Raw genomic sequence first — 27,585 nt, 5'->3', positions numbered from 1 at the left:
ATTTGATTATAGTGAATGCTTTTTAAACTTCAAGAGCAGCCCTAGCTGGTTTGGCTCAGTGGCTAGAGCGTCAACCTGTGGACTGAAGGGTTCCAGGTTTGATTCTGGTCAAGGGCACATGCCCAGGTTTCGGGCTTGATCCCCAGTAGAGGATATGCAGGAGGCAGCCAATCAATGATTCTCTCTCATCATTGTTTCTCTCTTTCTCTCCCTCCTTCTCTGAAATCAATAAAGATACATCTTAAAAGAATAACAAAACAAAACTTCAAGAGCAGAAGATAAAGGTGGTTTTTAAAGAGATTCCTTTAATATAACGAATACAAAGGCTTGTGAGAAAGTGTTGCTACAATTACATACCTTTAAACAAGTGAAACTATGGTTACCAAACAACTAGTTTTATTATAGCATCTACAGTGTCTAAAAAGAACAAAATAAATAACCGTAGATACATAAGACACCCTTTTATTTAATTGTAGCAGTGGTGGTTGTTACTACATTTTATTTTAAAATTTTTTATTCTTCAGATTCTCCAGGCTTACGGATATCATCAATCTTCAAAATCATTCTAACCATTTGTGTTGCAAGAGAGATCTGTTGCTTTTTGCCAATCAAGGTTTCTATGACATGTTGTTGCTTCATATCTGAAAAATACAAATAAGTTGGTTATCCTAAAATAGCAGACATTTAATTTTGAAAACTTGTTTTGATTAATGAAATCAGACTAAAAGGCAGGAATTACAAATTTGGAAGCAAGTTAAATTCTGAGGAATAAATTTCATTACTGCCCAGGACATTCTAGAATTTGAACCATTCTAGAATTTAAGATAAAATGCTAGGTGACTAAAAAGTGAAACCTTTCAGTGACATCTCACCCCACAGAGCATCCAACACTATATAACTTAGTAAACCCGAAATAAGTGAAATCTGACTGTACTTGAAGTGTAAGATAATTATAAGACCTAGAAATGGTAAATTTAAGCACAACCAAGGATTCAAATAAAAAAAAATTAAATGTCTAACAGTTGTTGCTGTTATAACATCCTTGGGCTTTGACATGAAGAGCAAAACATATCTAAACATTTCTAAGTGAAAACATAAACTGTCCAGTTCTGCACAACTCCAGACACAGCAAACACAGCAGTACAAAAACCGGGGTGACCACTGTTTCAACAAGCACACGTTACACTACCTTTCAGCAAGTAAACTGTTCACGTGGCCACGGTACATCCCATTTATAAAACACCCCGTAATTTATGCGATACAAGCACAGAATAAGCTGTAAATTAAGTCAGTTTCAGGGCTGTTTTATGAAAGACCCAGAACCAAAGCACTTTGACAGACATTTGTGTAAAAAAAGCAAGAATTATTTTCTAAAAACAGATGAAATTGGAAGCGATCTCTGGTATAAATACCACATTGTAGTTGCAATCAAATCAAGTATCTGAAATTCAGGACCTGTATATCTCAAGTGTGTTTAAGTCTTACAAAAGCTGCGATAACCTCACAGTAAGCATTACATACTATATAGCCATGCAGGATGGAACTACTCAATTTAAATTAAAACACAGCCCCGCACACAGGCGTAACAACTCCTCACCGTTTGTACCCTTGTGCATACAGTCAATCCCAAGAGCAGGGTTCTTATCCTTCACTTGTCTGGCTCGGACCTCAGACATCGTCTGGATGGGGTTCATGCCACTGTTCTCAGCAAGGGCCATGGGGATGACTTCCAGGGCATCGGCGAATGCTCGCATGGCATACTGCTCCAAGGTTGGGCACTAGAGGGTACAGGGTTACGGTAAGGGTAAGCGTGCTTGGCAAAAACACCCCCTGGAGCAATTTAGAAACATAATTACATACTATAAAAAAAAAAAAACCAAACCATAAACAAGCAAAGAATTCTAAGCACAGGCTATCTTGACTACTTTTAATCTACCAAATATCAAAATGTCACCACAGAACAAGGATGAAGAAGGTATACATGCAAGAGAAGCCTGAGAATCAGCTCTTACTGATTTGTTTGCATTATGTAATTAACTTTGAATTTCAAATAACATTAAGTGTAGAGATTTATACAAAATAGTAGTTGGCAAGGCTGGAATGACTGAATGAAGCTGAGAAATGCTAGTTGATGGTAACTGAATTTGCCTACACAGGCATGAGAATATACTCAGATCGAACACTTATTAAACCGCCAATGTTCTTGTTTACGTTCAGTCTAGCACCCGGTTGCTTCGAAGCATGGCTGCCTCATATACCAGAACCGTCTTAGTCCCTCATTAGCCCCCATGTGCATTTTACCTTATCTGCTGCTTGGCTAACTGCTAAAGCACAAGCGATTTCAGCAGCGCCTCCACCATACACCACACGATTATCACGGATGAGGTTCCGGATGACACACAAGGCATCGTGAAGGGATCGCTTTGCTTCCTCGATGATCTAAGGAAACAGTTCTGCCTAAATTAATGTGGTCTCGATTTATTCATTTTAGAGCCAAATACCTGGCACCTCTGGTTTAATGTAAGTGCTTGCTAAAAATATTCATATCTCCCCCATTAAAACCAGCTTGGTTAAAACAAATGCAGAGAGCCTGCCGGAATATCTGTTATCAGATGGTTTCTATTTTTACTTCCTCTCCCTATAATGTAGTCAAAACACATGAAACAGGTAGCCAGTGACTCATTCCAAGACATACAACCAAGATAAGGGGTCACACAAAACAAAACCGACAAAGAAAAACCTCACAATGCGTCATCCATTATGATGCACTAAAAATCCACTGTAGGAAAATGGAGAGATCATCAAAGATTATTTACCTAGGTTTCCTATTTCTACCCAAGGGACTGAAGAAAAGCAAATGTGCCTTGTAGAACAGACAATGGAACACAGTCTTCATAAAATTAATACCACAATATGTCATTTTTTTGAGAAAAATGATCCTGTTTTACTTATGGTAAGTGTGTCTCTGTTAATACGTTATAGGCAAAGCCAAACCATACATCAAAACTGCAAAATATGTAGAATAACTGAATTCTTACCATCTTATTTCCTCCTCTGATGAAAATGGTTACAGCTCTGGAGTTCTTACACTGCTCGATGACCAGCATCTTGTCTTTAGTTGTCCCAAATGAGATCTCTTTTACAATCCCAGCAAAGCCCAGCTTCTCAGCTGTGAGCTCTGAGAAGCGGGGAACGATCCGCCCTCCTGTTGCAATGGCAATCAACTAATTGGGGTGGGTCGGGAAGAGAAGGAAGACATGTTGGTCCACAAAAAACTTTCACAACTGGTCACAAATGAACTGAACACGACCTATGACCTTGTTCACTAGAATTGCTGCCCCATTCTGGCTAAAAAAATTCAAGTTCAACCCCCCCAAACACCTTGATAAATGAACAAAGCTCCGAAGAGCCGAGTGTCTTGGTTTGGTTCTGTCACCCTGCCCAGTCCCCACAGTTCTTGACCCCATCTCCTGACTGTGCCTCTGAATCAGAGCCCTGCACAGCCATCCCTCTGCAAACTGGGCTGCAGCGAGGACCAATGAAGCCATGCTGTCCAGGTACAGACCATGTCTAGGATGGCTGTTGGGATTCGGCTGACACAGAGTGGGTAAGACCACCCTTGAGAGCCAAATAAGATGTTCTATGGAAAGCATATGTCACAGAATACCAGAATAGATGGCACTATTAGTAAAACCATAAAAAAGATCCTAGTACTTTTCTCTCTCCCAGCCCATCCTCCTCTAATCTATAAAGCCTTAGCATGATTTGGTAATTTAAGATAAGTGCTATCAAAGCAGCCCCAAGATACATAAAGGCATTGTAAGGTGCGGCCCTAAGTTCAGATGTCTCTTTCCACAGAGCTTCCCTACCTCGATTTCAGGTCCTCCAACCCAACGAACCGCAGGCAAGTCGTTCTGAAGAAGTAAATGATTCGCTTCATCATCAAAGCCCCATTGGCAAATAGCTAGGTTAGCGCCAGTTTCTTTAATCTGAGAAAAGACATGCCACAATCATATTAAGAAAAAGTATTCTTTGTGCTTTAATGTTTGAAAAAAGGTTAAAAAAGGTGAGATGCATAGTTGGGTTAGGTGGGTAGACTGAAATAAAGCACAGAAAAGGAAACATACGACTACTTTCGGTCAGCTCCATATCCTAAATAACGAACATGTCAATGGGAACCACCTCACTTTTAAACTATGCTTTAAAAATCAGCAATTCATACTGAACTCAATTGTTATAGTGAAGCAAAATAAGAGTCAACAAAGCTAAATACCCTGATAGCTCCCAGGAAATCAAGGGTAACAGCTCTGCTCTGTCACAAAAACCTATGAAGCAGTTTCATTCACTCGTGTGTTTCAACAGAACATTTTAGATACATACATTGCTCTGCAACTTGCTTTTCTCACCTAAGTGGGCTATCCTTTGTGGATTCATGGATAGACCTATTTAGAGACCAGCAAAGATGATCCTGCTTCTAACAAGATCCTCCGCCCTTCGCAAATGGCTCATGATTCGGCCCAAGGCCACATGATTACAGCCGACTGTCCCTCCCTCCCTTAGTGATCACCTGCGATAACTGGGCCATAGCCACAGCCTCCATTTCACTTCTGTCCTCACACAAGACTCCCAGATCATCCACTGCACCTGGCTCTCCACCTCTCCTTCCTTCTCCAACTCTCTGGAACTCAGTGCATTAACAGAAAATTCCTTGTTGCAATTTTTCCATTACATTCTTGCTGTGAACAAACCTTGGCTGTCCCCTGCACTCCTACTCAACTGGCTATTTTTTCTTCCATGTGCTCAAAATAGGAGAGGGACCCTTCTTGCTCCTCACTGCCACCCCATTTCTCTTGAGTCACTCCCTCTCATTCTTTAAAACGATAGCATCTGGCCCCCTCACTACTCCCATTATCATTTCTGGCACCTACACATCTACCAACACAGTCCACCCAACTCCTTTGGCCTCAGTTCCCACGCTTTTCCTCCACTGCATCTTGGCCAGCATTCCCGTGACCACCCAGGTAAGGGACCTGTATTTACAAACTCCTGCCAGCACGCTCCAGCTCCAACCTCAGTTCTAACGTTCTCTTCACATGCCAGTGTCTGTCACAGAGCCCCTCCCACTTTCCCCTTATTCTGCACCTTAACACTTTAAGGCCCATGTCAGTCACCGGTGACTGACACTATACTTTCCATCCAGAAGACAAAACAGGCTGGGCGCTTAACGTGTTAAGAGCAAGAGCTCTGCTTTGTTCAGTTCTGTATCTCAGGGCCTGATTTAAAGTAGGCATGCAGAAATATACCACGAGGGACTAAATGAATACAATACCCACTAAAAAAAACCAAACACAATGTTTTGCTTGCTATGATAATGTCCATGTTCACCTATCTCTGAGTTCTGCTGTTTTAAACTGCCAAGGACAGAGTCCCAAAGAAGACTACTATGCCACAGAGCACACACATGCAAAACAGTAACAACCAAAAAAAGAAAAGTAACAGCCAAAAGGGGAAGATACAATGGGTCCTTGACTTACGAGTGTCCCGACTAACGAGTTTTTTGAGATACCAGCTGTCTCTCGGCCGATTTTTTTGCATTGAGTTGACAGAGTAATTTGAGTTAACGAGCTCGGTCTCGGAACGAATTAAACTCGTAAGTCAAGGCCCCACTGTATTTATAAAATAATGCTCTGACTTATATAAGCAAAGAGCTGGGATTTCTATGACTGCATTTGGGTTTAATTTCCAGGTACCCAGGAACTCCTTTGTCTAAGAGCTATATTTAGAGGTCTCAAGTATGTGGTAAAATTGTCTAAACTTCGAACTTACTAGTTAAATGTGTCCGAGAGCAAGTACAGCTCAACGTAACTGAGTCTACTCTTTCTGGTACCCTAGACACATGACCATTTTAAGACAAAATCAGACGTCTTTACCCCTTATCACTTTGATTTGTTCTCCTTGTGAATATTTTAACTTTTAGAATTTAAAATGAAGAGGGGGCCTATGCTGTTAATGTTATTTATAGCCACATAATAAAGTATCAAGCTAGTACAGGGTAATGCTACACACCTTATTACCTACAATTGCCTAACTGCATCCTTCAGGAGCTGAACCGTCACTAAGAGCTATGGGGAGACTTACTTGCTTAATCATCTCTTCAAACTTCTCCTTTTCATATTTCTGAAGGGCTTTATAGTCTTCCACAGAGGTCACATCCAGCTTATGCTTCGTCTTTGGTTTTGGTGGTTCAAATGGACATGTGAGAATTGCAATCCGAGCATCTTGTACTTCCTACGGGGAAGAACAGAATCATCTGTTGGTGGCTTTAAGAATTAAAAAAAGCCTGATGAGGCTGTGAAAGGCAATGACTTACTTTTGGCATCTGTGGGTGACTGAAATCCTTGTCCACAATCACGCCCTTAATAAGTTTAGTGTCCTCCAATCTCCCGCCCACTTTGCCTTCTACTTTGATGAGCTCAAAGTCAACGTCTCTGCGCTGCATATCGGCCACAGTGAGAATAGCATCCACGGCAATCTCAGCCATTTGTCGGTGACAGCTGTTAACCCTAATGGAAATATGCAAAACGAGCCATTCATTTCCACTTAACAGTTACTGAAACCAAAGTAGACCATATAATGTAATATGGTAACTCAAATACAAGTTAATACATTGCAACTCAAACATAGTTTATAAAATGATGCTCAGAGTTTCAGAAAGGAATGCCATCAGAACCCGTACTGTCAACAGTCTGGAACAGGGACTCTTTTTTTTTTTGGGGGGGCGGGGGGGGAAGGGGGTAATAGGGATTCTTAACCTCGGATCCAAAGGGAACCGGAAACTTGGATGGAAAAAAAATTTACATCTTTATTTTCACTAACTCTAAAATTTAGTATTTCCTCCTACATGAATGTACACAAGAGACTACTGAAGTATGAAAAGAACAGACTTTCCTAAGACTGTTACTTTTTAAGAATACTATTAATATTTTATAAGTCTAAAACAGAATCAGAAAGAAAAGAAATCACCCAGGAAAAGCCAATCTTATCTGAATGAGGTGTAACACTTACTGGGAAGTGAATTAGTGTGGTATCCTATCTTGCAGAATTTTTCTTTCTTTTTAAAAACAAAACTGTATGTTTTTATTTATTTCAGAGAGAAAGGGAGAGGGAGAGATAGAAACATCAATGACAGAGAATCATTGATCAGTTGCCTCCTGCATGCCCCCCACTGGGGATCGAGCCCACAATCCGGGCATATGCCCTTGACTGGAATCAAGCCTGGTACCCTTCAGTCCACAGGCAGACGCTCCACCCACTGAGCCAAACTGGCTAGGGCAAGCATGTCAAACTCGTGGCCCACAATGAGTATTTTTGCGACCCAACCAATATAACAGCGTGTAAAAAATGTTTTAATAAAAATTTTGTAACTTAATTTTTACAACACCCTGTTATAATTATTAATAACGAATTACGTTCGCTAATGACTGATGACTATAATCGCGTTGCATTCATTTCCCTTACGCGCCTTATGCGCAGGTGCACCATTTCTCTTCACCAGCACTAGCAGCGAATATTTTAGCAGCCGATTGCCACGTCATTAGTCTTGTACTGACTTGTTTGATGTGCGCAACAGGAAATATTTTGCTTTCAGAGAACAAGAAAAATAGGTTTATTTGCATTACTCTTTAATTTGTGCAGTTACTCAGTGTCTGGTAAGTTAATGCTCAAGAGAAAAATATTAATTTTTATTAAAATGTTCTATTATGTTAACGATTACTCACTTATTTCAGCCCTTTGTATTCAGCATGTCTCTTATCGAAATAAACCTACCTTTCAATGAAAATTGAGCTTTTGTTTTTTGTGGCCCACATAAATTTAAACCTTATTTGGCCCATGTTAGCCTTTGAGTTTGACATGCTTGGCCTAGGGCAGTGATGGTGAACCTATGACACGCGAACTCATTTTTTTGGTTGATTTTTCTTTGTTAAATGGCATTTAAATATATAAAATAAAATATAAGTCTTTGTTTTACCATGGTTGCAAATATCAAAAAATTTCTATATGTGACACGGCACCAGAGTTAAGTTAGGGTTTTTCCAAATGCTGACACGCCGAGCTCAAAAGGTTCGCCATCACTGGCCTAGGGCCTACCTTGCAGAATTTTCCACTGCAACACTGGTTACAGGTGGGGGAATGTTACCTTTTTTTGAAAGCTTTGAAACATTTTAATAGACTGCTCAATAAATTACTTTTAACTCTGGAAAAACCACAAGGGAAATCCAGTAATTGAAATGGTATCTGAAATCTTCCATCATTTAAAAAGATAACCATGAAACTATATTTTGCTTTATGTTGAGTATGTCTACACCCACATTAAAAACAAAGCAAAACCAAAACAACAATAGGAACAGAAAAAAACTCATCAATATGAAGCCACCAAGGTCCTTTCCTATTGACTTTAGGTACAAACTTTGCCGCCCGTAACAGCGAGAACGTACACTTTGGAGCCCAGCGTGGTTTTCGCAGTCTGAATCAGGGGCTCAGTGTACTGCACGTCAACAAGGACGCTATCGCTGATCTCGTCCAGGTAGTCGATAGCAATGCGGGCGGCTTGCTCGTAGCCATCAGCGATCCTGATGGGGTGTATGCCGCGGTCCAGCAACTGCTCGGCTTCTTCCAACAAGGCACCAGCCAAGACTGCAGACAAGATAATGCACAACTGGCTCAGGAAACGTTAACACTTTGCCCTGGAACTCAATCCAGTGGTTCTCAATCTTCTGGCCCTTTAAATATAGTTCCTCATGTTGTGACTCAACCATAAAATTATTTTCGTTGCTACTTCATAACTGTAATGTTGTTACTGTTACAAATCATAATGTAAATATCTGACATGCAGGATGGTCTTAGGCGACCCCTGTGAAAGGGTCGTTCGACCGCCAAAGGGGTGGAGACCCACAGGTTGAGAACCGCTGATCTAATCTATTTTAAAAAAGAGAGTTTCTTGTTTCAGTTCTAGCAATGGTCTAACAGGTCTCCCATTATAGATGGATGTTCAACTATCAATGATGTAAAGAATGTAACTAGAGAATGTAATGTGGAAACATTTTTATAAGGGGAAAAACTCTTGTGTTTCCTGGGCCAGGGATGTCCATTCTGTGAAATTCATGCACTCTAAGCACATGTAGAACAGTGTCTGATACCCAATTAAGATTTCTGAATAAATAAATTAAAATTCTATGTGCAGAAAAGGTAACATTAAAAACACCTCTTTAATCTTCCCCAAGTTTTTAACATTTCAGAACTTCAGAAAATGCGAGAACAGTAAAATGAACACTACTTATTAATAACATTTTGTGACACACATTTGTTTTCTCTGTATAGGCACTCTTTTCCTGTTCAACTCCGAGAAGTGTTGAAACCATAGCACGTCACCCCCAAGTGTTTGAACACACAGCTAAGGACCAGGGCATTTTCTACATCAATGCAATGTACCTGTCACTCAGGAAATTTAACACTGAAAAAAATAAAATACTATGTTGTGACACATAATTCCCCCAAATTTCCCAACATCCATCACGGCTTAAATAAAATCTGGCATCTGATCAAGTTTTATGCATTACAGTTGGTTGCCATTTCTCTTTAATCCAACTACCTTCCCCCTCTTGTTCTTTCATGATACTGATTAGTTTTGGAACATCTGGGACACTTGTTTTGTAGGGTGTCCTTCAACTTGAATTTGTTCATCTCCTCATAATTTGATTCAAAGTAAACATTCTGGATAGGCATGTTAGCCATGTGATTCTAAATAACACCTCTTAAATGAGAAAAGATATTTTGCCCTTTCTTACCAACTACTCCGGTGGTTCCGTCTCCAATTTCATCATCCTGTGATTTGGCCAGCTCAACCATCAACTTGGCAATCTGGTGATCAACATCCATCATACTCAAAATGGTGGCACCATCGTTAGTTACAGTCACATCACCATCTTTATCCACCATCATTTTATCGAGCCCTAAAAAGACAGGTGTGTTTAGATGGCTTTGGGGGAAGAGAGAATGCAGCCTATAAAGAACAAGTCTTGACCCAGGTCCTATCTAGGAATTTATCATAAATATTCAACATACATAAAGAGATTTTAGATCGGCCAATACAAAATAAAGTGTTGCAAGCAATCTAAAACCAGAGATTTAGGCAGAAAAATTATGAAGCATCACTAAATGTAGTATCACAAAAGATGACAGCTTTGATTTGTAATCCTGTAGGACCCCACACACTGTGCAGCAGAAGTCAATGGCCCACTCCGGCATTTTCCCCCCTCATTCTTTTTTTTTTTAATCCTCACCCAAGAATATTTTTTCCATTGATGCTAACAATAATATGTCAACTCAAAAACAATAGTCTACCAACTAGAAGCACTCAATATACATCCTAGTCTTCAAGAAAGGAGATGCCAAGAAGTGCAGTAACTACAAGACCACCGCTCTAACTTCCCACACAAGAAAAGTCATCCTCAAGGTGATGTAGCAAAGGCTTCTACCCTATATGGAGCCTGAAAAGCTGGGTGTCCAGCTGGATTCAGAAAACAAGCACTTGAGATCCAATTGTGAGCATTCGCTGAATACTGGCGTGCTCCAAAGAATTTCAGAAGGTTACTCTATGCTCTATAGACTAACTAAAGCCTTGATTATGTGGATCATGAAAAGCCATGGGTCGTTCTGAAAGAAATGGGCGTGCCTCAGCACTCGATTATCTGGTATTATGATCAGGAAGCTGCTGTCAGGACAGAATGTGGAGAGACATATGGTTTCCTATGGGCAAAGGTGTCAGAGAGTGCCGGGAGCCGGTCCATGCTTGCTGTTTCAAGGGACCTGGCATATATGGCATACTGTTCTTAATATGTTTGCTCACCTTCTTGGCACTATGTGTTTTAACCAAGGTCTCTGAGAAAGGTTGTTTCCCCAGGTAGAGATTTTCCCCTGAAGTTAGGGAGGGAATAAAACCTCTTAACTAAGTGCCAGGTGGGTAATTAATCACTTTAACTACAAACAATCATGCTTAAGCTACATAATCTTTACTCCCTGGAATGGAGATAAGAAACGCCCTAACCTTTGAAATAGAGATTGATAGGATTGTAATCAACTGGTATAAATACAGATGTAAGAAGACAGAACCAAGGGAGACAGAAGCTAGGCACAGAACCTACACAGAACGTTCTCTAGAGACAGAAGAACTTCGCTGGAGAGAACATGGCAAAAGATCCTGGACTGAACCTGACTACAGAAATTGGCAAGAGAACCTGACTAGAACCTGGCTGGAGAACCTAGCAAGAGACCATGGACACAGAACCTGGCTGGAGATCCTAAACAGAACTTCGCTGGAGATCCAGACCAGAACTTGGCTGGAGATCCTGGCTAGGCTGCTGATCAACTGAACGCTGTCTCCGTGTCATTCCTTCTTCGCCGACTCCGTCTACACCTTTGGGGACCCCTGGACCCGCTGGGGTTGGACCCCAGCAAGAGAGGGTGCATTTTACCACCCTATATGTTTAATTTGAGCTAGATTTAGAGGGAGGACTGAAAATTGGTGGAAGAAATATTGTTAACTTAAGATATGCAAATGACACCATCTTACTGGCAGAAAGTGCCAAAGCAGGGCTGCATCTGAACATCCAGAAGACAAAAATCATGACCAGAGAAGAAACGTACAACTTTAACAGACAATGAAGACATTGGGGTCCTGCAGGATTATAAGTCAAAGCTGCCATCTTTTGCTGCCATTATATGGTATTAAATGAAACAGAAAAAAGCAAACATTCAAGTTACATATCATTTTAATAGTTCAGCAGGGGTCCTCAAACTTTCTAAACAGGGGGCCAGTTCACTGTCCTTCAGACGTTTGGAGGGCCGGACTATAGTTTAAAAAAAAAACTATGAACAAATTCCTATGCACACTGCACATATCTTATTTTGAAGTAAAAAAACAAATGTTTTCGGCGGGCCGCAATTTGAGGACCCCTGGTTCAAAGCATACAACTGGTGATAAAATTGTTAAAGATTTTGCTTATCTTGGCAAATTAAGCCTGAAATAGACCACTGGAGGCAAAAAGGGCAAAGCTGCAGCTGTCCTACTATGGGCATGTCATCAGAAAGCAGATTTCTTTGGAAAAGATAATAATGCTGGGTAAAATAGAAGGCAGCAGGAAAAAAGAAAGACCGAACATGAGGTGGGCAGAGTCCATAAAAGCCACAGGCATGAGTCTATAGGAGCCGAGCAGGGCAGGTGAGGACAGGACACTGTGTACATGACTCTATTCATAGGGTCGCTAGGGATCAGAGCTGACTCAAGTGCATGTAACACATGCACATGATTTGGAAAAGGGTAATAAAATAATGTTATGTGGAAAAAAAAAAAAAATCAGACCTAAAATGGTACATGCATTATGACTATCACCATGTTTAGAGTATGAAATACACCAAGAGTTTGGCTGTATTAGGGGAGTAGCACAGCCCCCTCCATTCCCCTCTTCTGTCAAGTGGTTTTATTGTTTAGTTTCTGATTTAAAAGTTTTGTTAAACTCAGAATATCAGTCTCTTACCATTTGGTCCAAGTGATGTTCTCATTGTATTTGCTACAGCCTTTGCTGCCATTATATGAGACTAAATGAAACAGAAAAAAAAGCAAATATTCAAGTTACATATGATTTTAATAGTTCAAAGCATACAGCTGATGACTGATCATAAGAACACTTCGCAATGCTAACTTCATGTGAGTCTAGCCATAAACATACAGCACATGATGGTTTACTGCAGAAACACTCTTCTCTCAAATGGTCTAGCCAACATACAAGCTATATAAGAAGAGTCATCCTTGCTGTTACCTGCCAAGGGTATCAATACTGAAAAATGGAAGCTTAAAATCACCTATTCCTATTTCCACACATAATTAGGTCCACTGTCCCTCCATGTCTGGTTTCCTTTCTATTCTTGCTGTTACAACCAAACCCAGATCCGTAGCACCCTACAGAAATCCAGGGTCTCGTATCTCACCTTCTATCTTGCAGATTCATCCTACATCCACCTAAGCCATCCATTTCTCTGTCAGTCCCCAAACCTTAAGCGCCCTCTGCCCCAACATGAAGGGCTAAAAGCTTCAGCTTTTCAGAGCCTCCCCACTACCAAATCTGAGACCTAGTTTCCTTCCAGTGAGGATTGTCTATGCCTGTTCCCCCAAACATGTCCCCTGACTCCTGGACTATGGCCTTCTCACTAGCTACCAAAAACCTGACCAATTTTTAAAGCAATTCAAATGCACATGGTTCTGTGAGGCCTTCCTTCCTTGGTTACCCCATCTGGCAGATAACAAGACACAAAGTTCATTAGATTTGTGAAAATGTAATTCTTACAAATATACTTTGACTTATCCTATATAATAAAAGGCTTATATGCAAATTGTCCCTACAGGGGAGAGCTCAACATGCGCTGACCATCAGGGGGTTGCGCTGGCAGTGGGCAGCAGTGGAGGCATTGCCAGACCCGATGAGTGGGACCATGGCGGGATGGTGGAGCAGGAGAGCGGGCGGTGCCAGACCAAGGCGGGTGCGAAGGGAGGCCCCAGCTGGCAGCCGCTAGGGACCCTACCCGTGCACGAATTTCATGCACTAGGCCTCTTGAGTGTCTATATAATGGAATTTTTAAAGGATAATAATTGTAGGGAGGTAGTCCCTAAAGCAGGGGAGATTTCATTCCCCAGGAAACATGTGGCAATCCCTGAAGACATTTTTGATTGTCAAAACTGGGGAAGGGGCCTGGCTGGTGTGGTTCAGTGGTTGAGCATTGACCTATGGAGGTCACAGTTCAATTGTCGGTCAGGGCACATGCCTGGGTTGTAGGCTTGATCCCTAGGGAGGTGTGCAAGAGGCAGATGATCAATGATTCTCTCTCATCACTGATGTTTCTATCGCTCCCTTCCTCTCTGAAATAAAAATATATTTTTTAAAAAACGGGGAGGAGGCTATTACTGGCAGTAGGTAGAGAGAGGTCATCCAGGGATGATGCTAAACATCCCACAAAGGACCAATCCCACCACAACAAATAACCTGGCCCCAAATGTTGCAGTGCCAAGGCTGAGAACCCAAGTCTGGACCCCTGGTTTTGGAGTTAGACAGAAGTGGGCTTCAACCAGGGCCCGGTTCTTCACTAGCTCTGTGACCTTCGGCAATTACTTAACTGCTATTTCCAATTCTATAAAATAACACCTTTCTCAGAGTGTGAGGATGACATGAAATAATGAACTTAGTTAACACAGGGGCAGATGATCAAACACTGTGGTCACTCCTGAGGTTATCCCATTGAATTCTCATTCTCTGCTTGATAGAGGCGTCTTACCCGCACCGAGAGAGGTTCAGAGAGGCCGTGTAACTTGTCCTAAGGCAAACCAAGAGCCTGTGGAAGAACTGTACTGTTTCTTAATTAAGCAAAAGCCCACCACATTCCGTGAACAGGGGCACCCCAGACCCGGTGGCGAGGTCTACTCCACACGCTGACGTCTACACGTGGATTACTTCCCTTTACACGAATCTCTGCAGTCAGTGCCCTCTCAAGGCTCCCCTTTTCTCTGCACTTGCAATGTCTGCTCAGGTGACCCGCCCTCACCTGGACTCCTGCGAAGGAGTATTTGACTCCCCTGGTCTCTCTCACTCCCTTCAGTCCGGCCCAAACTCGACCTCCCCAGGTACAGTTCTACTCAAGTTCTACCGCTGCTCGGAACCCCTTCCTCCCCACGGGGTAACAGTGGGGCGTGCAAGGGCCCCCATCTTTGGAAACAAGTGTAACTTAAAGTGGATTGTGCGCTCTCCCCCTACAGCGCCATGCCATTTCCTGCCCAGGTCTTTGCTTTAACTCGCTCCCCTTTTCCAAAATGCTGGCTCAATTTCATTTAAAACACGGCTCCATCGCTGGTCAGAAGCCACCTCTATCAAACCCTCCAACTTGTATCTGCATCCCCTCCAGGAACTGGTGAGACTGCTCACACACCGCCTTGTATGTTGGTTCCTGGTGTCCATTTCCAACTATTAAGGCAGCATTTTCTTCCTTAAGGGTCTACTACATTGAAATTTTTTACGACACTGCCTGCAGAAAAACGCCATGCATAAAAATAATAATAATAAAAAAATTGAAATGCTTTGTAAATGACTACGCCTTTAGGGCTGTTGCAGGCACACTGGCTGAAGATGAGGCCTCAGGGTCTGAGAATACGTCCAGGTGACCTGAGAACACTTTCTCTGCATCTTACGACGAAAAAAACACGGGGCCGCCAGGCCGCGGGGCGGAAGGGACCAGCGAGACGCGGGCACCCCGCCCGGAAACTAGAGCTGCCCCACCCAGCTCGGAAAGGCGCCTGCAGCTCCCCCTAACCCCTAAGACCTACACGGCCTCCCTCAAATCCTAGGAGCGGGGTGCGGGGCTGCACACGCGAGGGATCCCCCTGGCCTTTCCCCGAAGCACATGGCAGACCGCTCCTCGGCTGGCGCAGGCGCAGAGACCAGGGTTCGGCCACTTCCTTCATCCCAGCGTCCGTGTGTCCCGGTCCCGTTACCTTGAGAGCCTCCAGTCCCATAAGACGAGTCTTGCGGTCCTGATCCTTGATGATGAGGAAAGGGCGCCCATATTCATCGAAGGCGAGAGTCCCGAAGGACGCCATGGTTCTGCAGCTGGGGCGACTTCCCCACAACCGGCGGAGACCACTCCGGAACCCAGAACGCACCTTCCGCTCGCGGGCGGGCTCAACAGCTCGCGCATGCGCAGAGCGGCCTGCGTGAGACTTATTTTTCACTTGAGACTAGTTTCATGCCAGACAGTACTTTCTGGAACCGGCGGCCTTCGGAAATGTCTATCATCTGGGAAGCTGTGGGGGGGAGGTCCGATGTCACAGACGGGAACTTGGGAACCCACAAGTCGAGAGTAGGCAGAAATTAGTAATTTCGTGAAGTTATACAACGGAGAGTTTCTGGTGGTGGACCCCAAAAAGGAACCCATTTACTTAGAGCATTTTTCCCCTCCCTCCCTCCTACCCCGACTTCAAGATGGTATAATCCACTTCCGGGTTTTTTGCTTCACTGCCGGAAATCTCGCGATGGAAGGAGGAGGAGGAGGTGAGGTTGGCCGGGCTTGGCGGGCTCCTTGGGAGCTGGCGTAGATGCAGGCGCGCGGTGGGGCTCATGGTCGGTCGCGGGGGTCTCCTCCCCCCAGCACCGCGGCAGTGGGAGCAGCTGTTGTTGGGGGCACAGTTTCCAATCAGGCCCTCCGTGTCCCTCCTTCCTTCGGGGCCTGCCCGGGAGCCGGGGCTGCGGGTGCCTTTGCTGGTATCTAGCTGCCAGGAACTGTCCCCCCGCGCCTTAAGGCGAATAAGTCACGCAGTGCTGGGCACGATCTTAATGTGACAGCGGTACTGGGGTCACACTGTCTGGCTGGGAATCGCAGTCCTGCCTTTAGACTGGCTGTGTCTCTGGGGCAGTAATTTTAATCCGCTCTCTGCCTCAGTTTCCTTGTCTGCAAAAATGGCAGTAACATTGTAGTACCTACCTTACACAGCTGCTACACGGACTCGGGGAGAACAGTGCCTGGATCTTAGCAAGCTCTGCTTGAGTGTTTGCCCGTTTTGTGAAAATGGGCCAGTGACTTGCCCTACGTCACACAACTGGCTAGTAAGCAAAATGGCACAGCCTTGCGCTCAGGGTCCCGCTCGGAAGCCCTGCGGCTGCTGCCTCGGAAAGCGCTCTCCTGGCAGCCCTAGCTAAGTGGTACCCGGTCCTCTGCATCCCTTACACTGCGGTCTCTTTAGAGCACTGGTCATGGCTAAATACACTGAGTGGCCAGATTATTATGACCACCTGACGTTTGTAGGCAAATTAGCTATAATTTCGCGCTGAAGTTGCTAGAGGGCCAGATCAGTATAAACGTCTGAATAGCACAACATGCCTAAGTATCGTTGCTGATCAGGTTCATCCTATCGTGTTGATGGCGTATCCCAGTGGAGATGGCTTCTTCCAACAAGACAATGCGCCACGCGACGGTGCTCGGATTGTGCAGGAGTGGTTTCAAGAACATGAGGGAGGCTTCACCTTGCTTAGGTGGCCCCCACAATCACCAGATCTCAATCCAATTGAGCACTTATGGGACAAAGCTGAAAGAGCCATCAGGCAGCTGGTTCCACAACCGTCAACTCTCACAGAACTGGACAGTGCTATTCATCAGGCATGGTGTCAGATTCCTTGCATCCCCTTTCAGCATCTCGTGGAGTCAATGCCAAGAAGAATCGCCGCAGTATTGAAGGCAAAAGGTGGCCCAACGAAGTACTGACGGGGTGGTCATAATAATCTGGCCACTCAGTGTATGTTATGGACCATTTGTTACGGGGTTCCAGCCTCCCTGCACCCCAACTGCCAAAGAACACGGACTTACCCCTGTTGTATGAGTCCTAGTCTTTATCAGATACTCAGATGCTGAAATTAATGAATGAGCTAGTTATACATGAGTAATCCTAGCCTGAAAGTGGAGAACTGGCTTTGTCACTGGAGGGTTGGCGATCATTTAACCTCCCCTAATGCATGGCTCACGTATTCTCAAGACAGTGATGATCCAAGGGCATTTTAGATTTTTGGAGTCAGGTCTCAGTTCCCTTTAACTTGGCCAAGACAAAACATTTTTTTATTCAAAATGGTGAATTCTGCAATTCCTATTTCCTGTTAAAACATTGGGGGAAAAGAGGTTTTTCCTTGTATCATTAGGTGCTGTATAACCGAAGGATACAAATGACGTTAAAGCAGTATAAGAAAGGCTTCTTAAGGACCAAAAAAATATGTTAGAGGGACATGAAGTATATGCTATAGTTTTTCAACTGGTATGTGAATGTAAGTATACAACAGGCCTCAAATACTGTGACATTAAAATATAAACTCCAGTTTAAACACATGTGGCAAATCACAATTCCAAACAGGCTTGTCCTTGTTTTCTGGCCCTTTCCCTTTTGCTTGAACTTAGATGAGAACCCTGTCTACCTTTTTCTTTGTGCATGTAAGTCACTACCTCTACCGTTAAGTGACCCAGATCTGTCCCTGGACATTTTTTTCACTCATTATCAGAAATCAGTAACTAGGCAAGTGTGGGGACACCGAAGTTCATCTCTTTGAGATCGTTACTTTCTTCTTTTTTTAAAAAAATGTTTTATCTCTTCGGCTCATCTGGAGATTGCCATTTTAAAAAAATATTTTTAGTTGATTTAGATAGGTAGGGAGAGGGAGAGAGAAACATCAACAATGAGAGAGAATCATTGATTGACTGCCCCCTGCACGCCCTGCACAGGGATTGAGTCTGCATCCGGGCATGTGCCCTGACTGAATCGTGACCTCCCCAGGTCAGTGTTCAACCCCTGAGCCACGCCGGCTGGGCGAATTCTTTACTTTCAAGGACTGATTCCCTCCAAGTGCTCAACAAAAACAGCCAGTGGCCACCATAGCTCTTATCTAATGGAATGGCTGAGTGTAGAAGTCTTTGTCATCTATTTATATCATAATAAGTAATCTTAGGACTAAACATGTTCCATTGAAAGGACCTGAAATTTGTAGAGATGATCTTGATTTTTGTTTTGAATCTTCAGGGACTGTTTTCACTGATAAAAGTAAAAATATTTTTTGAGTGGAAGTAACAGTGTAGCTATATATTGGATTTACACAGTAACTTCAAAAACTCATACAAGTTTCTATTAATAGACTCGTAGGCGCAAAAACTTGTGACAGGAAATTCAGTGAGTTCATCAAGAGATACACTGCTGCCGTTGTTGCCTTTCTTAAAGACACAGATAGTGTAGTGACTTTGCTAAAAAACTTTCATCCCAGGCCACAAGAGTAAAACACACATTTAGCCTGCCGTCAAGGTCTCACGTTTGCCTTCCCATGCTATCTGCCACTCCTAGCCAATGGCTCCCCACTTTTATGCCTTAGTTCCGAGGCTTCCTTCTCTTGCTAATATCCTTTTTCCATCAGCCTCATGCACCGCTCGAATTCTCTCTGTCAACATCTTCCGGTTCCATCATTGGAATCGATCTTTCCTCCACCTTCCCCTATTTTCCCACAGCATTTTCTACATCTTATAGCATCTCTTAACAACCTGCCCGTGTATGTCTCAACTGGAGCTCTTTATATCTTTTGCTAATTAAATTGAAGGGTATAAATCTACACAGGTGAATTAGAACTTGGGTTGTCTAATGGACTGTCTTCTGGCTTATGCTGACTAGAGAAACTGTCCATTAATGGACAAATGGATAAGCAAAATGTAGTCTTAGTCTATACATACAAGGGAAGGGGGTTGGGGGTAGGGCGGGAAGAATTTTATATACATACTAGAGGCCCGGTGCATGGATTCGTGCACCGGTGTGGTCCCTCGGCCTGGCCTGTGGGGATTGGGCCGAAACTGGCAGTCCGACTTACCCCAAGGGGTCCCGGATTGCGAGAGGGTGCAGGCCAGGCCTAGTTTGTCTATAAAAAGGAATAAAGTGCTGATACATGGTAGAACCTAGATGAATCTTAAAAACATGCTAAGTGAAAGAGGCCCGTCACAAAAGACCACACACTATATGATTTCACGCCTATGAAAGCCCAGAATAGGACTCTAGAGACAGAAAGTAGATTAGTGGTTTCTTAGGGCTAGGGAGTGAGGGGGAGGATAGAGGGGTGGTGATTAAAGGTTAAGGGGTTTCTTGAGGCATTGAAAATGTTCTAAAATTGACTGTGACATATCTATAAATACACTGAAAATCTTTGAATTGTACACATTAAATTATATGGTATACTAGTGTCCCCATGCACGGATTCGTGCACATTGAAAGGAAATTAATTAGAAAAAATATTTTAATATCACTATTCACCCTTTCTCTATAATAGAAGTGCCAACTAAATTCATGATCAACAATGACAGATCAAAACACACGCATGCAATTGGCGCCAGCAAGAGCTTTATATGTATTGTGCATGTGTGAGTCAACTTAGCCTTTTATAGATATAGAACAAACTTGCTTAATTAGACCTGCTTTCTGATTTAGCTAAACTTTTTCCAGCCCAGTGAAGCACCCCAACTTCTCTTTCAGGTAATTGTCAGCAGCACAGCAGTAAATATCAACACGAAGCAGATTATTATCAGATTATTATTGTAGATCAGCAGGGAGAACAAAGGGTAAAATTTTTAACTACAGCAGTGTTTGACTATATTCTGCACAGTGAGAAAACCTGAAGTCATTTTCAAGTTCCACCATTTCTTACTTCTTTTCAGTTGGGTCAAGTTTCTAAACTTTCTAAATCTCTGTTTTCCAGCTAATGAAAAGAAAATAGGATTCTACAGAGTCTCCTATCTACCTACTCCAGGACTTCTGTGAGGACCAAATGAGATGAGGCACATGAAAATGCTTCACAAACATTTGGTCAAACTATAAAATGTTTGCACCTGGCTATAAAGCAAGTCGGGGTCTTGGGCTAAAGAAACTCCAAGGAGGCTAGTCGCTAGGGAGAGGAAGCTGGAGGTTGCTATGTGACATCATTACCTGGTGCCCACAGCGACCATTCCCAGGTTGGGCTGGGCTGTGGGCCGCATTTTGCACCATGGGGTCTTGGCAGCATTGGCTGCAATTTGGTGGAATGTCACTCTGGGGTGGTGGCAGAGCCTGTGCCCCACTTCGGGGAAGCTGAGTGTTGGTTTGTCAGTGCCAGGTCCACGGTGCTGTTTATTTTTAAATGGCCAGTGTGCATCATGGCAGCTCCTGCATTGAGCGTCTACCCCCTGGTGGTCAGTGTGTGTCATAGCTACCAGTCGGAGGGAAGGGCAGATACTTAGCCTTTTATATATATAGATGAACTATATCTCAAGAAAGTTGTTAAAAATTACTGATCCCCCTCTCCCCCATGATGGTATTGAGAATAATAATAGCAGCTACTGCTTGCTCATCACTTACTGCTTGCTCTCCATCTAGGTACACCCCTGGAAACACTTAAAGAAGAAGGTCAGCCAGGATATGTTCTTCCTACAAGTCTTGAAGCCAATGGTTTGAAGAAGAACAGTTGGGGCTTCTTAATTACTGGGATTGTTGGTGGGACACTGGTGGCTGTGTATGCTGTGGCCACTCCATTTATAACACCGGCCCTCCGAAAAATTTGCTTGCCTTTTGTACCCGCAACTACAAAGCAGATCGAAAATGTTGTGAAAATGTTGCAAAGCAGAAGAGGACCTCTGGTGGACATTGGCAGTGGCGATGGTCGGATTGTGAGTTATGCTAAGATGTTTTAAGGTTTGGCGTCAGAATTGTTAATATTCTCTTTCACATTTCTTATGAGGTTTATGCAAAACTTGCTAAACCTGACATTTTAGTAAAGTGGTCGTTTCATTTTGTGTTTGTTTGGCTGAACTATCAAACCCTCCAGCATGAATTTGGAATGTAATTTTCTCAGGTTTAATTTTTTTTTTTTAAAGGAGAAAGTGCTCTGTAGATATGCCAAGTAAAAAATAACCAATAATTGGTAATTATGAAAGTGCCTGTTAAGAAATGGGCCAATAGAGGTGGCATAACTAGAAGAAGCATGGAGTTTCACTGTTTTACATTTTGCACTATAAATGTTTGCTTCTACACTTATCTATACTTACACGTGTATAGTTCTTATGGGGTAACATAGAGTTACAATAACCCCCACTTTTTGAAAGGGAAAGATCAGCCTTTTAGTGACCTCAATCTCCCCCCTCCACCCCTTCATCCTTCCACCCCTCCACCCCCATGGGAAGCTGTTTAACTTACTCAAGGCCACTGATTGGCAAACAGGTGTCCCAAATCAAGTTCCTCCATGGACAATGATGAGCTGAAAAGTGAGGTAGTAGTAGTCAAGGCTGGTCTTCTGGAAACATTTAGTGTGGAGACGAGCAGGCCATGATGCTTTCGCTAGCCCCTGACCACGTAGGCCCTGCAGTTTCATCGTGGTGACCAGGAATAAGCAGTAAGAGGTTAGAAAGTGCCTTGTGTTTGTAAGAAATGAGATATATATGTTAATCAGGAGGACATTTTAAAATCCAGGTTTGAATGCTTTGCATGTGCGAATAGTATCTTTTTGGTTTCTCAGAAAATGGTGTGTCTTTAAATGGTGTCTTGAACAAAGGAGGTGCCTTTTGATTGGTTTTTTATGATTATAGACCATAAATAGGAAATATTCATATCATTTTCCCAGGTAAGTTGCTTTTCTTTTTTATTTGTTTTTATAATGTATGTATTTTTATTTGACAGTATTACACTGTCTCCCATTTCCCATCCCCCTCTCTACCCACCTCTGTCCAGCCCCTTCCCATTCCCTCAGGTCTTTACCTCCCTATTGTCCGTGTCCACGGGATGTTTTTCTTTTTATCTTGAATAAATACCGGCCTCTTTCTGCAGGTGATAGCAGCAGCAAAGGAAGGATTCACAGCTGTTGGCTATGAATTAAACCCATGGCTAGTTTGGTACTCCAGATACCGTGCATGGCGAGAAGGGGTACAGCACTTGGCCAAATTTCATATTTCAGATTTGTGGAAGGTATGTAAGGCAGAGAGCAGTACTAGGAAACTCAAACCGAAACTTTCTAATTCATAATTACTATTGCAAACTGAAAAATGTATAAAAGAAAAAGAAATAAAATACAGGTGTACTTTAGCATAATGAAATATGAACACCTTATAAATGGATAGGTTTGCAAATTGACTACTTTAGAGTATAAGCTTAAGGTTTAAGATTTTTAAAATCTCATTTGGAAATCTTATAAATTGTAACATAGGCACTCACTGATTAATATTGTTCTTGGTAAATGAGAGACTTTCGTGTGTGTGTGTATGTTGTGTGTGTATGTGTATGTTGTGTGTGTGTGTGTAGAGAGGCAGAGACAGGTGCAAAGAAAAGAAAGAATCTACCAACTGTGCTGCTATGGACCATCCTGGTCTTCATAAAGTGCAAGATACTTCAAAGTTTATTTGTACTCTAAAAAAATTGCCCTGTAATTTTGCTTTAGGAATGCTCCATAAAATGCTTTTTCTTGAATAAGAATTTTCCTTTGTAATGGTGTCATCAGTAGCCTATAAAAATTTACTTGAGTTTTTGCTTGCATTTTTTATACCATATATACATAAATGATCTCTCGGTAGAGTAAATAAGACTTTTATAGGGCAATAAGAATTTTGACTGGCAAAGCACTTTTCCCTCTAGCTTTTCAACTAAAGACCACTTTATTGCATTTTTTACTTAGTATTTTAGAGAAGAGGATTGGGACTAGAATTTTAAGGATGGTTCAACATAAAAAACCAGTAGTCTGAGATCCCTTGAGTTCTTGCAAAGCTACTTTGGTGTAGAGTAGAGTAGGAAAGTGTGGACCAGGGCCACAGATGGCCCAGGGCCAGCTGGCTCAGCCACCAGCTGGTCATTGGTGAGTCATTGGTGTTTCTGACGGATGACAGATGACCCCTGGGGCAGGCCCTTCGTGGAGTTGCTGTGAGGATGAGATGACTTATGGGGAAGCATTTGGAAAGCTGATGGATTGAACTAAAATGCACAAACGTGTGCACATGGTATTTTTTCCTTTGTGAAATCTAAAAGGGGCCACTCTGTGAAAACCTATTATTTGGTGAAATGTAAAGTTGCTACTCATCTGGAAACAAAAGTTAAGCTGGGTGTTTGGCTTTTAAAAATTAATCTATGAATCGTTTCCTCTCTTTTAGGTTACTTTTTCGCAGTACTCAAATGTCGTTATTTTTGGGGTGCCTCAGATGGTGAGTATGCCCTCTCCAGTCCCTTGTATGTTTTGTTTTAGGTCATGAAGGCCCTTACAGCTGTGACAGACCACCTCTCTATGGCCTGCTCACCCAAATGCAAGATGACTGCCTCCCAGGTAGTCTGAGGGGACACGGGGTTTCAGTTTATTGGTAAAAGGTTAATCATCAAAGATTCAGTGTTATCTTTAAACTCTTGCTTCCGATAAAATCTCAATTATCCATCTAAGCCCTAAAAATTCCAGTCTGAAAACTGCTTTATGAGCGCGCAGTGTCTAATGTGGCTGGAGATTTTCACGATCGCTCACTTCCATCCAGCTGAAATCACTCGGGAAAGTTAATGGGATGTTCCCTTTGAATTGATCACCCCTCTGATTTTGCACTCAGACGATTTTCAGGGCAGATGAGCGCTGACTAGTTTTAATTGACCTCAGATGACTGATTCGTTCTGAGCTTTGATTATCTACTTTCCAAAGTGAAAGTACCGCAGCATTGCACTGAAAGTGGTCCTAAATTTAGCCTTTGGAAAGATGACCAGAATGGGATGCGTTTGTTGTAATTGTTGGTTTACAGACCATGGAAAGAAATCCCGGTTCACTTTTCAAAGTCTGTAATTGTAGCCATAATAGTCTTGGCGAAATTGGATGTTTCCTGAAATACACTATAAAACTGATATGGTTTTCAGTTAAAAGAACGGGAAAATTTTTTTTCTTTTGGTGTTTTTTTTTTTTTTTTTTAATTCACATCTTAGTTGTTGTACAAGAAGTTTTAATGCTTAAGAAATTTATCCTCACCACTAGACTCTTCAGTGCAATGCCATTTTCTTTTCTTTTCTTTTTTTTTTTTTGCCATTTTCTTTTATTTTTGCAAGTCAATTTAGAAGGGTTTTGTTATATATTCTTGAAAGTAACAGAATTCTATATGTTTGTAATTTTCGGCAAGCCTACATATAGCTGAAACCTGGGTGTCTACAGGTTTGTTATAGAAATGAAAAGAGGTAGAGGGTATGATCCTTGGCCATTAAAAACAAAGCAAACCAAAAACTACTCAGGACCATAGGATTGCTATGGAATTTGATATTTACTAATTATTCCGTCAGAATAATTAGCATTTGGAGGCAAATAACTTTAATTTGAAATCCAAGCTTTCCAAAAATAGAAATTGATATTTATTCGGCTTCCACGCAGTGTGGAGAGGCTGGATGATGGCCTGAGATGTGGACTTATGAAGCCACAGCCGCTGTGTCCCTGTGGGGGGCAGCAGTGGCCTTTGGTAGTCACTGTCGCCACATAAACTGTGGGGTCCGACTCCTTGAGCTTCTCTGACTTATTTGAAGTATGGTCAGTTTTTGGAGCTGTTCACCCAGAGGAAATAAGAGTCCTATTATTTTGATGGATGCTTCTGCAATTATTGTCCTTTCTGTACACAGAGACATTCTTAAGTAAGGAACTTGTAGTATTGCACTGTTGCCAAAAAAATTGGGAGCAGCTGAAATGCAGGCAGCGCCCACACTCCTGGAATGGCAGACTCAGCCACCTAGCAGGTTCTCATGCAGGTGGAGCAGTCACAGGTGCAGAGGGCCCAGGTGGCATCTGTTGGCCTGGAAGCCCAATTTCAGGAGTGGAGGGCCCCGCTTTCCGCCATTATCAAACTTTGCTTACGTGGAGGATGTGAGCGGGGAGGGAGAGCGTTGGCTGGGGATCCAGGGGCCAGGTCTGCCCTCAGTGAGGTGAGTCCTGTGAGTCCTGAAAAGTCCTTTTATCTATCTGGGCCTTATCATTCACTCTTCTATTAAAATGCATTTCCCTTCCCTGAGCACTGGTCAGTATTCTGGTCATGCCCTGGTGGCTCGGCGCAGCCAGTGTGGCATGAAATGTTTCCCGGGGCAGCTGAAGCACACACAGGTCATGAGGGAGCCAGGAGGACCCTTAGGGAACTTCAGAAATAGAAACCCTAGCATTATAAATCCTCACCTTGCTTCTGATAGCGAACTGATTATTCCCAACAGCTCTTTGCAGTCGTAGCTCGAAATTAGCGGTGCCCTAACATTTCAACACTGGTGTGTGTCTGAATTATGGGAGTGAGGAATCCCACTGGACCTGGTAAATCCTGTAGTAGGTTGTAAATTCCCACATTTAAGACTAGCTTATCCACCAAGAGAATCTTTTGAAAATGTGGAACAGATCATGTGTGTCCTTGTTTAAAACCCTTCTGTGGCTTCCTGCTGCTTAAAAGCGGTGAGGATAAGGCCTAAACCCTCCGCATGGCCCCGAGGCCTGGCTTGAGTGGCCCCTGCTTCCCTCAGCTGCCTGTGTCAAGCCCGTTTTCCTCTCAGGCCCTGGGCTTTGCTGTGTGTGGGGCTGTGTCCTTCCTCTGATTCCAGTCCCCCAGCTCAGGGCCTAGTTGGTGAACACCTGTTGACCACTCATGGTCCAGTGGCTTTTCCACTGAGAATGGTCCCTGATGGCCCCATGGCACAAGCTCCAGTGTCCTCTGTTTTTCACTCGTAGTGCCTGTTCCCCTCTCCTTACGTGAGTCATTGCACATTTCCCATGTGATGGTGTTGGCAGCGTTTGCAGTGGGCACTGTACTACCAGCTCGAGAATGAAGGCTGGCTTGTCTTCGCTGCTGGACCTCCAGCATGGCAGCACCCAGCAGAGGGCAATCACCCCACCGGAAGTATTTGTTAAATGAATGAATAAATATGGTATAAATACCCATTAAGTACACTTCCTCCAGTGGGCTATTCAATTTCATAACTTCAAAGAATGACTAATTTAATTTTAGTTGTGAATCCTGTTTTGAATTGATGAATGAAAATTTTATCAGCATGTTCTGATGAAGAAAAACCATTCATGATTGAATTATTTATTCTTCATTCATTTATTTGACCAATATTTATTCAGGGCCCACTTGGAATACCTTAGTGAATAAAGGAGAAACACATCCCTGCCCCAGGTGCTAATATGCTAGTGGGGAGGCAGAGATCGGGATGCTTATATAAAATATATCGAGCAAGAGAGGGGATATGTGCTGTGGGGCAAGCTAAAGCAGGAGAGGGATGGGGCAGAGACAGTGTTGCTGAAAAGGGGGATATTGGAGGTGAGCGTGGGAGCTGTGTGTCTGTCCGGAAGAAGGGAATAGCATTTCAAACAGGAACAGCCACTTTAAGGAAGCTTTAAGGAAGGGATGTGTGTGCCTGTTGGGTTTCAGGAGCTTCAGGGAGGCGGGTGTGGCAGGGGCAGGGTGAGTGAGGGGAGCTGGGGAGAGGTGAGGTCAGAAAAAGTAGAGCTGGGATGGGAAGGACCCTGGGCCCTTGTAAGGCGGTAGTGGTCGTGGGTTTGAGCAGAGGCATGGAGGATCGAAGTGGACTGGGGCTGAAAAGGATCACAGGCTGCCCTGGGTGAGAAAGAGCAGTCAAGGTCGGCTCCCAGGTGTTTGGCCTGAGCAACTGGAAGTTGCCATTAGTGAGCTGGGAAAAGTGCAGGAGGAGTGGCTTGGAAGATCAGGAATTCCGGCTGGCATGTGATGTGTGAGATGTGTGTGGGAATTTCAGGTTGGTAGTGGTGGATAGAGGGGTCCGCGGCTCAGGAGAGAGGGCTGGAGATCAGGTTTTTAGGCACCAGCGCCCAGAGGGAGTTGAAGCAGAGGAGTGGCTGAGGTCACTCATGAAGGGGAAGAGCCCTCCAAGGCCTGAGCCCTGGCCTCTGACTGATGAGGGGCGCTCAGCAAAGGATTGGAGAGCAGGGGCTGGGAGGTTGGAAGTGA

At 43.3% G+C, this 27,585-nt stretch overlaps 2 protein-coding genes across 3 annotated transcripts in view; one reads left to right on the top strand and one right to left on the bottom strand.

Annotated features, from left to right (window-relative positions):
- Positions 1 to 285: 285 nt before the first annotated feature.
- On the bottom strand, positions 286 to 15,769 carry CCT5 (chaperonin containing TCP1 subunit 5). Its single transcript, XM_081089420.1, has 11 exons — positions 15,593 to 15,769; positions 12,594 to 12,654; positions 9,846 to 10,010; positions 8,496 to 8,694; positions 6,371 to 6,563; positions 6,139 to 6,288; positions 3,870 to 3,989; positions 3,039 to 3,224; positions 2,302 to 2,439; positions 1,598 to 1,778; positions 286 to 641 (listed from the first exon to the last, which is right to left on the bottom strand). The coding sequence occupies exons 1-11, from the start codon at positions 15,695 to 15,697 to the stop codon at positions 514 to 516; spliced, it is 1,626 nt and encodes a 541-aa protein (XP_080945546.1). The 5' UTR covers positions 15,698 to 15,769; the 3' UTR covers positions 286 to 513.
- Positions 15,770 to 16,117: 348 nt separating this feature from the next.
- The window catches only part of ATPSCKMT (ATP synthase c subunit lysine N-methyltransferase), a 121,642-nt gene continuing 110,174 nt past the window's right edge, over positions 16,118 to 27,585 (top strand). The window contains exons 1-4 of one of the 2 annotated variants that reach the window (XM_081089418.1): positions 16,118 to 16,148; positions 21,014 to 21,303; positions 22,457 to 22,594; positions 23,767 to 23,817. In XM_081089418.1, coding sequence (XP_080945544.1) covers positions 16,130 to 16,148; positions 21,014 to 21,303; positions 22,457 to 22,594; positions 23,767 to 23,817 — 498 coding nt within the window. In that variant the 5' untranslated portion in view covers positions 16,118 to 16,129. The remainder of the gene's footprint in view (positions 16,149 to 21,013; positions 21,304 to 22,456; positions 22,595 to 23,766; positions 23,818 to 27,585) is intronic. The other variant, XM_081089419.1, reaches the window with a different exon arrangement.

This window comes from Myotis nattereri, assembly GCF_964212035.1.
Source record: "Myotis nattereri genome assembly, chromosome: 4".
Classification (NCBI taxonomy): domain Eukaryota; kingdom Metazoa; phylum Chordata; class Mammalia; order Chiroptera; family Vespertilionidae; genus Myotis; species Myotis nattereri.
The sequence above is the reverse complement of the archived record's forward strand: the minus strand, read 5'-3'. Positions and strand labels throughout refer to the sequence as shown.

Coding starts and splice junctions, on each gene's coding strand:
- CCT5 (XM_081089420.1), bottom strand. CDS start 15,697: ATGGCGTCCTTCGGGACTCTCGCCTTCGATGAATATGGGCGCCCTTTC. Junction 10,011..12,593: donor AACATCACTTGGACCAAATG/GTAAGAGACTGA, acceptor CTGTCTTTTTAG/GGCTCGATAAAATGATGGTG. Junction 2,440..3,038: donor TCAGAGGAGGAAATAAGATG/GTAAGAATTCAG, acceptor CTGTTTCCTTAG/ATCATCGAGGAAGCAAAGCG.